Here is a 9,594-nt window from a genome sequence, read left to right on the forward strand (position 1 = left end):
TACTCCAAAGCATAGGTCTCAAAAAGACCACCAAAGCTGCAAGCCAAAAGAACCACTGCTCCTGCTGGTGCTGCCATCTACAAAAGAAGGAGTCAAAACCAGTTAGGTGCTGAAACAGTTCAAGATCTAATTGCTGGAAATGACCTTGTAAAAGAGAGCATTATGTTAATGATGAAAGAAGAATCTGAACTGGAACAATCTGCAAGTACTGCTCAGCCAGTCATGAATAGGCCAGCATCACCAAATACCTCATCAAAAAAAAATCTCCCAAGAAACCCACCAGGCTCAAAAGTACTAAAGTCGAAAACTGATAAACAGACCCACATACTGACAGTGTTCAAGTCTAGTGGAGAATTGAAGAAATTAACAAGGGAACAAGCTCTTGGCCAGAGTATTGAAGATTTGCAGGATCTCCTTGATCTTCCACTTAGCAGGGATGAAGATGATACATATGCCTTAACCTTTGAATTACAACTCAAAGGGCAAATAAGGGAACTCTGATGAGGCAATAAAGATCTTTTAATAATGGAGAGTTTTGGCATTATCTGTTCCAGGGGGAGATTGTTGGATTGAACCCTGCCAAAGGAACAGATAATAAAAGCCAAAACTGGATCAGAGCAGAGGATCCAGAATAAGCAGGTGTTATGCATGCAAATCTCTCCCCTTGAAAGTGGTTTCAACATCTGCTGACCTCCTATCCGCTGATCATGCAAACTGCTGACCTACAACTGCTGATCAAGTCAAAGATTGTTGAAGAACTAAAGCCCTGCTGCTCAATCTACTGCCTTGCTTCAAGCACTGCTGGACATGACAAGTACTGCTAGGTTCACAACAGTGGAAGGATGCAACAGCAGTTTATGTTTACTTTATGTAATGAATTGTAACATCAGTAGTTAGCATAGAAGTGTTTGTATAGGTCAGTTGTTAAGAGTTTATTAGGAGGTTAGATGTCACTTTCATAGTGACATCAGTTTAGATGCTCAGTAGTTTGCTAGTGCCTATAAATAGAACAGTGCTCTGTACTGTTCTGTTTAGCTCATTCACCATCTTCTTCCTGCACGAACAAATACTGAGCTCGGGCTGAGGGGGAGTTTGCAAAGCATACATGCAATTGTAATCAAAGTTTGAAATAAATTTAAGCATTTGATTCTTTTTTGAAAATGTATGTTTGAATGTATTTCTTCTGTTTGATTGTGAAAAGTTTGCTTCCATTTAATTTCCGCTGCACAACTCATTCATAAATCCATCTTAATTCAAACACAAATCACAATCAATCCAAACTCAGATCCTAACACCACGTTGCTCATAATCACCCATGTAAGTACAATCAAGCAAGTATCAAGTATAAATCTACGATAATTCTGCGAGTAAGAGTACTTTTTCAAGTGTTATTAACTAAATTATCAGTATGAATAATTGAACTAATAAATTTGAATCATTAAAATTCTAAATTTTATTAATATTAAAAAATAATAATTCTATATATAACATTCACCATGGAGGGGAATAGTGCTGGCTCTTCCCTATTGATCCAACCAAATTATGAGTTTACCCTGTTTAAATTTACAGTTTTGTCATTGATTTTGTTTTTTTTTCGTTCTTAGCCAAATTACGATTTTGCTATCAGTTCAAATTTACAGTTTTGCCATCGTTTTTGTTTTTTTTCCCTGTCAAATTACAATTTTACCCTTAGTGAAAAATTTCAGTCATGCGATCGTTTTATTTTTTTTTTCCAAACAAAACTATGATAGTGTTTTGTTCTAATTGGTTGATTCGGAGAAATTTTTGATTCGCATCAGGTGTCTGCCTGGCACACACTCATTTATCTTGAAAAGTTACAATTTTGCCCTAAGTTTAAAATTATAGCTTTTCCATCGTCTTAGTTTTTTTAGCAAAAGTATTGTAGTGTTTTGTTTTAATTGGTTGACTCGATGTAAGTTATTTTGAAATCGTGTTATGAGTAGCATGTACAAATAACCGAAACACATATGTACAGTTGTGAGAGAGAAATATTCGACTTAGTGCCCCAAAACACGAACGAGGCAAAAACTAGTTTATATACGATCACTGAATGTCTGAATCACAAAAGCAACAGTGAATAGTTTACCGGTAGCATGCTCTACTTTAGTAGTTTAGTAGGGGAGGGAACAACCGGATTACTAGCCCACCTACACGGAAAGATATACCATTCATACCATGGATGCATATGCATCCACATGGGAGTCTGTTTTATCATCACACGTGTCCGTACCTTACACGGCAAGGCGTTCCTTTTCCATTTACCAAACACCTAATTCTCTTCATTATGATTCATTCCTAACCAAACAACAACCATTTATCATAAAGAGCCTAATTAACATTCTATGAATAACCTACATTGGGGTAACAATAAAGGAAGATTGACAACATACACCATCAAATTTACCAAAATAAACTATGAATGAAGATTTTATAACCATCAACATTATCTAACAAATAAAAAAATCACTTATGATTTAGAATGTGTAAGTTACACTCGTGATGTAAACCAGTTGCACACGTGGCCAAGAGTACGCAATTCATGTTCGAATACCACACTCATGAAAGAGGACTAGAGGAGCGGCGTGTGACATTGAGTAATTTATTTTTTCTCTTAAAGTTAAGAGGTTATTAACATAAGCCATTGCTTCAAAAAAATGCGATAAAGAGCACGCAATTTCCATCATGACGTGACTAAATCGGTATAATTTTCAACCCAATGTGTTGGTTTTTGATTCGCCCGTCTTATAGGTGTAAAATTCCTCATGCTCGCCAAAGATGATATTTGTAATTGTTTAATTAGTGAAAAATGTTACCCTTTATTAAAAAGAACAATTAGTTTATGATTAGTGCCAATGACCTATAACTCAAGTGGTAGAAGACTTGAGTTCTTCTTTGAAGACTCAAGTTCAATACTCATTTGGTGCAAAAAAAAGGAGTGAGGCACTGGTGAGCAGTGATAGGAGACACAGGGAAACCTGAGTTCGATCCTTGAGCCAAACGGGTTTTACCGTCATGCCTACGGGCGGGTGGGTTACCGGGTTTTCCCCGGAATTGGTGGTGGACGACTCAGGTTACTCTCGGAGTACTCCGTTTGTCCAGTGGGTACCCCAAGAGTGCTCGGGATTGATTTGTTAGCCGTTAAAAAAAGTTTATGTTTAGTAATTTGCTTGATCAACATTGTATATGCAATCATTTGTACGTTTATGATATGAGAGAATTGCAGAGATGTACATGTACAGAGACAGACTCACGAAATGCATGAGGAAAAAGGAAAATTGAAGTACACTATCCTAATTACCAAATCACTAACTATTCCTTCTTCCCCATTTTGGGTTCCAACTCACTCCGTATTTCAAACACACACACACAAACAAGTACCAACTACTACTCAACAGGCACTAAAATTTACGAATCAATGAAAATGGACAATAACATAATTAATTTCAAGTTAACAAAAAATAATAATAAACCATAAATTAAACTGATCAAATACCACTACTACCGTACTACTGTACCTATGTTTCTAAATTCTAAATTTTAGAAACAGTTTTTACAACGCCTTTAGTTCTAAATCATTTAATTATCTTCATCTTTCACGGCTTCAGCTGAATCCACTCGAATCGACCTTTCAACGGCACATCATTTACGACGTCGTAATTGTACCTGCAAATTCATCACATATTTTGTTCATCAGAATTCAGATATATGTATTCATAAGCAGATAATAAACCTATAACTAGCTTAATTATATTACTTTTCTTTGAAACGGTTCTGTAGGTTTTTTTCAGCAGCTGCAAAAAATTCTTCAAGTTCAGCGGCAGGTGGCGTCTTCTCCGGCGGAACTCTCCGGCGAGAATTAGTCAACACCGACGGTTTTTCGGCCATAGAGAGAGAGTGCGTTTTGATAACTTGTTGTACAGGAAAACTGTAATAATAATAACGGATGCCGTTGAGATCACACATATTTAATTCTCGTTTTTTGAAATTTTAAAATTTTAAACGAACTGAAAAAAAAGATGCGAATAGAATAAAATCATAAATGTACGTTAACAGGTAACATTAAAGTTTATTTTCAAAACCTTTCTCTTCTCGCCAAATTGCATCTCACACTTGTTGCTTCAGCTGTTTCCTGAACACAAATTCAATTTTCAAAATTCAAAATTCAAATTCACTCAAAACATATGTTCAAATAAAATTCAAATAAACCGTGTACACACATACCTCCAGATCTGCGTTAACCGAACAACAACTCGCCGGAATATCACCTTCGGACGTCAATTCTTCTTTCTCAACAGAATCAGATAATTTCTTCGATGTATTGATGACGTCATCACTGTCAAATGACTCAAATCCTGTAATTCGTACCGGTTTTGATGACGATAACCTCAATTCTCCATTGCCGACCTTCCTCCTCTTCGCCGATCCAGAATTATTATTATTATTACTATCTAACGGTTGCGCAACCTCCATAACCGCTACCGGATCACTCATCGACTACAACCGGCACTATACTGACATGATATATTGATGTATATCTAGTTATGATGTATAGTTCGATGTCAAATCAGCTGGTACGTACCTTAATTAATTCGATCTTGAATGGAGAATAATATCTTCTGTGATTTTATTTTTCTGTTTTGTTAGTTTCAGAGAGAAGAGAGAGAAAATGGTGGCGATGATGATGATGACGAGTACGCTGGCGATGGCAGTGATTCCGTTTGAAAGCTTCTTATCATGTGTGTGTGTGTGTGTGTGTGAGTGTGTGGTGGTCCTGACGTTCACGCACTCACACACTTTCTCTCTCTAAAACTTTTCTTAACGGAACCGTTATAACAGATCTACAAATATACCTTCAAGAAGTGTTTGTTGTACGCCGACTTTTATATTTTATTGGTGCCACCGGTTTTACCGGTTATAGCCGGTGAATTTCGTGGTTACGGTGACACGATTATTGTTATTGTTATTTTTGGAGCAAGTTTGGTGTGGATTTGGTCATTAGCAAAAAATTCGTGTGCATTTTGAAACGAAATTACTACACTGCCCCTTAAGAAAGTGTTTTTCTGGTGCAAGTATATTCTCCTTCTGCCAAAACTTGATATCATATTTGCAGACTGTCTTCATTAGTTTTTTTAGCATTGTGAATAGAACATGGAAATGACATATATGAAAAGTATGATTATTTTATATGTATAATCGAAATAGTCGGGTTGGTTGGGGTGGGCAGATATGTCAAAACTGTTCGGTTTAAAACATACGTTACACTTCTACGTAGTGCTAGTTAAATGTGGTGCGAGAGAGAAAATAGATTGTTTACGGTTAGAACAATATGTATAGTTGTTAATAAACCTCTTGTGGTTAGTTATTTAGAACTGATTTTGTATCGCAAATATATCTACATGAATTCGTATATATTTATGTTGTGCGAGATCAAGTTCGGTTTGAGATTGATTATATAAAGTGTGTAATTATTTTAAGGTTGTTTTGTTATAAACTATTTGTTTTCAAAAGTAGTTGGTGAATATGTAGTTTTACTAAGTAATTCAAACACCATTTTGATATATTAACCATTGTTATAACTTATAAAATATACTATTTGTTTTCTAAAGTAGTTAGTGAATATGTAGTTTTACTAGTAATTCAAACACCATTATTATATATTTTACCAAAAAACAAAAACATTTGTGTATAGAAAAGAAAACTTCCAACTGTTTGTTTGAGTCTAGTCAAAGGTTATATTTTACTTTTAGTAAGTTAAGTTTGTAGCTTAGGAAGCTTAACTAAGATGAAAAGGGCATGTTGTCGCTAAGCAATTCAAAATATATCTAGAAGTTAGATTATTATTTAACAACACTTTTAAATGCATAGTGAATACATTAATTACATGTAAAAATTATAAAATAACAAAAGAGAAATATGAATGGACCAACCCACATCCACCTCACCAAATCAAAGAACCACATCTTTTGGTAAATGATCAGTTTGGTCTAGCCTTTAAACTCATTGCTCTCGTATTTAGGGTGTACGGGGCGTTCTCGGGGAAGGGTTGCGGTGACCCTTGTCCCCGATCGGGAACACCGCCGCCATCAAAGCGGGGACCCGAATCGGGGGGGTCATCCGGCGAGGACTTACCGCGTGGTTTGGCACATTTTTCGAAATAATACCGTTGTCAAACGGTCATTTTTATTAAAAAAAAAAAATTCAACTTTTTTAAACAATATATATTTAACCAACCTAAATCAATTTTTTTACCACACTCACCACTCTCAAACTCACACCAAAACTCTCAAACTCAAATCTTTCAAATACAAAATGGATTCCAAGCTTCCGTTTCTTTCTACCCTACCCGACTTTCCCGACGATGGAGATGCATCGTCAAGCGATAGTAGCTTAATTTTCTTCCAAAATCTCATCCAACAAGCGGAGCTACTAGACACGGCATCGTCTAGTAAAAAAATTATGTCCGTCGAGATCGTGAGGGGGGCCATGAGACACTCATGGCCGATTATTTTGATGAAAATCCAAAATTTAATGAAGATACTTTTCGTCACAGATTTCGTATGTCCAAGTCTTTGTTCCTAAAAATTGTTAGTGACGTGGAAGCGTATGACGAGTGGTTTAAAGAAGGCTTAGACGGGAGAATGAAGAAAAGTTTTACACCGTTGCAAAAGGTTACTTCGGCAATTAAACAACTTGCAACCGGTAACCCACCAGACGAGGGGGACGAGTATTTAAATATGTCTGAAAGGACCTCTCGTGAGTGCCTTGAATATTTCTGCGAGACGGTCTGTAAAAGGTATGGCGGTGAATTCCTACGTAGACCAACGAGCCACGACGTCGCGCTATTGTATCAGGCTCATGAGGAGAGGCATCACCTACCTGGTATGTTGGGTAGTCTGGATTGTACACACTTCGTCTGGAGAATGTGCCCCACAGAATTGCGTGGACAATACATGAGAGGCGATCATCAATACCCGACGGTTATGTTAGAAGCGGTGGCGTCTCAAGATTTGTGGATTTGACATGCTTTTTGTGGCCCTGCGGGTTCACAAAACGACATCAACGTGCTGCAACAATCTCCATTATTTCTTGCTCAACGAAACGGAACGGCGCCAAATTGTCCATTTCAAGTGAACAACCACTTATACAAACGCGGGTATTATCTTACTGATGGGATCTACCCTACCTGGTCCGTGTTTGTGAAGTCTTTTCCATATCCACACGACCCGAATGAAAAAAAGTTCAAGAGGCAACACGAGGCCGCAAGAAAAGATGTGGAACGGGCGTTTGGTGTGTTAAAGTCGAAGTGGGGAATACTAAATCGTCCAATGCGTTCGAAAACGGTGAGAAAGATAAGGTCCATCGTGTATACGTGCCTTATTTTACACAACATGATTATAAAAGACGACGGAAGGGCGATAGCACCGGTACATATTCAAGATCCTCCAGTCGAACCCGTCTTCAATGATACAGCCTATACGGAGCTCATTGACGAAGACACGCATTGGAGGCTAAAACACGATCTCGTTGAGCATCTCGGAAGTTTAGATTTGCCTCACCTTGAAGTTGATTCGGACGACGAGTAGTTTGTTTTTATATTTTTCTAGTTTGAATGTATTTTTTTTTCTAGTTTGAATGTATTTTTTTTAATTTAATGAAATGTCTTTTATTTAATTTTTATTTTTATTAATATTTTTTTAATTTGTAAACATGCATAATTTTACAAAAAAAAAAAAAAAAAAAAAACCAACTCCCCTAAGAGGGGAGTGCCGCCATCAAAATGGGGTGTTAGGGGAGTATTAGAGGGGACTTGACGTGGCAATAGCTGGTTGGTCGGGCGTAAGAGAGGGGACTCACCTATTAGGTGAGCACCCCTTACACCCTTAGCTACTATTCTTCATAAAAGATCACTAAATTAGTGTATTTGATTATGCGCTATACAAGATTGGCTGACTAAAAGAACAAATCCAACTAAGTCTTAACGAGCTCGAGCTTTGACTAGAGAATAAGATTATAAATAAACCCAAAAACTTTAATATATATTATTCATAACTAATTCCGTAAGAAAAATAAACAAGTGCATGAATAAATAACTAATAAATACAACGACTTGAGCCGTACCAGGCTCTTCCTTTATAACTTTTCGCAAGACTAGCACGATATTTAGACATATTTCGAAACAAGTCGGGCTCGAGCTATCTTAAATTAAATGAGTCGGGCTTAAGCTATCTTAAATTTAACGAACCGAGTAGGAGCTCGGACTCAGACTCGATTCGTTTGCCTAGTTCGATGTAATATCAAATAATATATTTGAACATTTTACCTATTTCTCATGATAAAATATATTGTTCGGATATATATTTTTGTCGCTTATATTTGTTCTTGAAAATGACCAAATCTGGTCCAACAAATAAGCAAGTTGGAATTGTCTTTATTTAAAAATAAATGCAACACTTTATTGAAAAAAAAAAAAAATTATGAATGTGACCACTAGAAAGTTAATATCTTATTTTTTTAAAAGATGAGTAGCCACATTAAAGGGAAACACTACTTACCCTCGTACGAGCAAAACGATTACTTTTGCTATATATGCTTTTTGGACCTAGTTAAACTGACCTAGACTTCCTAGCACGTCTCATTTTTTTTTTCTGAGTGTTTTATCGTATTAGAGGAATTAATGCCATAATGATCTGGTTTAACTGATTTTGAGTATAAGAGGTGGCGGGTTCGTCCGTGATAGTATCACGGAATGGAACAACAACGCGTGGAACTTTCATCTCCCCCACCCCGTCTCCTGCATATAACGCGTGATGCTATAACGCAATTCCATTTTCGTGATATTTTCAACGCGTTATTGTTTTTGTTTTGTGAGTGTAATTGTTGGTTGGGGGGAAATTGTTGGGTGTGGTGGTGAGTGATGACCACCCCCACTAAAAAAGGTTGTGAGTGATGGAAAAATGGTCGATGACATGGCGGAACTTGATTGGTGCTTGTGAGTGATAGAATTCTATCACTAGTGAACCACCCCCCTCCCCTAAATAAGTGAGTTGAGCCGTTAACTATGGTTGTGCGGAGCAACAAAGCGAACTGGCCTAGTTGGGTGAGTAAGAATGACCGACTAGTTTCACGGTTTGGTTTGGGCGTGTTAAACTATTTTTTTTTTCAAAATCATTATTTTGTATATTAAATGTTAAGCGAAGGCAGTTCATGGTTATAATTAAATATATAAAGATAAAAGGGCCAGTTTGGTTTACATGACGGATTCCAAATTTTAAACGAGACGAACCGCTAAACTACTAAACTATTAAGATTGAACTATTTGAATATCAAACCGGTTGAACTTACCGACTTGCTTGGGTTTAGACAGTTGCTCGATTTCATATTTTAACCCTTCATGAAGTATACTTAACTTTTAGCCTTACTATAAATAAAACATGTAGAATACACAAACAGAAAATTTGTAAATAATAGTTGAAACTTTTACTAAAACGTTTGACTAATTGTATAAGAGTCATTTACTCGGTTTTTTGACGGTCAAACATACATTTGACTGATGAAGGGGTCAAAGTATTATGA

At 36.6% G+C, this 9,594-nt stretch overlaps 1 protein-coding gene across 2 annotated transcripts; it reads right to left on the reverse strand.

The window, feature by feature from the left end:
* Nucleotides 1-3,437: 3,437 nt before the first annotated feature.
* LOC110879059 (cyclin-dependent kinase inhibitor 7) lies at nucleotides 3,438-4,870 on the reverse strand. 2 transcript variants are annotated; one of them, XM_022127468.2, is made up of 5 exons: nucleotides 4,601-4,870; nucleotides 4,243-4,515; nucleotides 4,101-4,150; nucleotides 3,776-3,946; nucleotides 3,438-3,684 (listed from the first exon to the last, which is right to left on the reverse strand). In XM_022127468.2, the coding sequence occupies exons 2-5, from the start codon at nucleotides 4,510-4,512 to the stop codon at nucleotides 3,615-3,617; spliced, it is 561 nt and encodes a 186-aa protein (XP_021983160.1). In that variant the 5' UTR covers nucleotides 4,513-4,515; nucleotides 4,601-4,870; the 3' UTR covers nucleotides 3,438-3,614. The 2 variants fall into 2 exon arrangements, with proteins under 2 accessions (XP_021983160.1, XP_021983159.1); XM_022127467.2 differs by having other exon boundaries at nucleotides 4,243-4,527.
* Between the last annotated feature and the right edge of the window lie 4,724 nt (nucleotides 4,871-9,594).

The sequence above is a fragment of the Helianthus annuus genome, chromosome 9, assembly GCF_002127325.2.
Source record: "Helianthus annuus cultivar XRQ/B chromosome 9, HanXRQr2.0-SUNRISE, whole genome shotgun sequence".
NCBI classification, from domain to species: domain Eukaryota; kingdom Viridiplantae; phylum Streptophyta; class Magnoliopsida; order Asterales; family Asteraceae; genus Helianthus; species Helianthus annuus.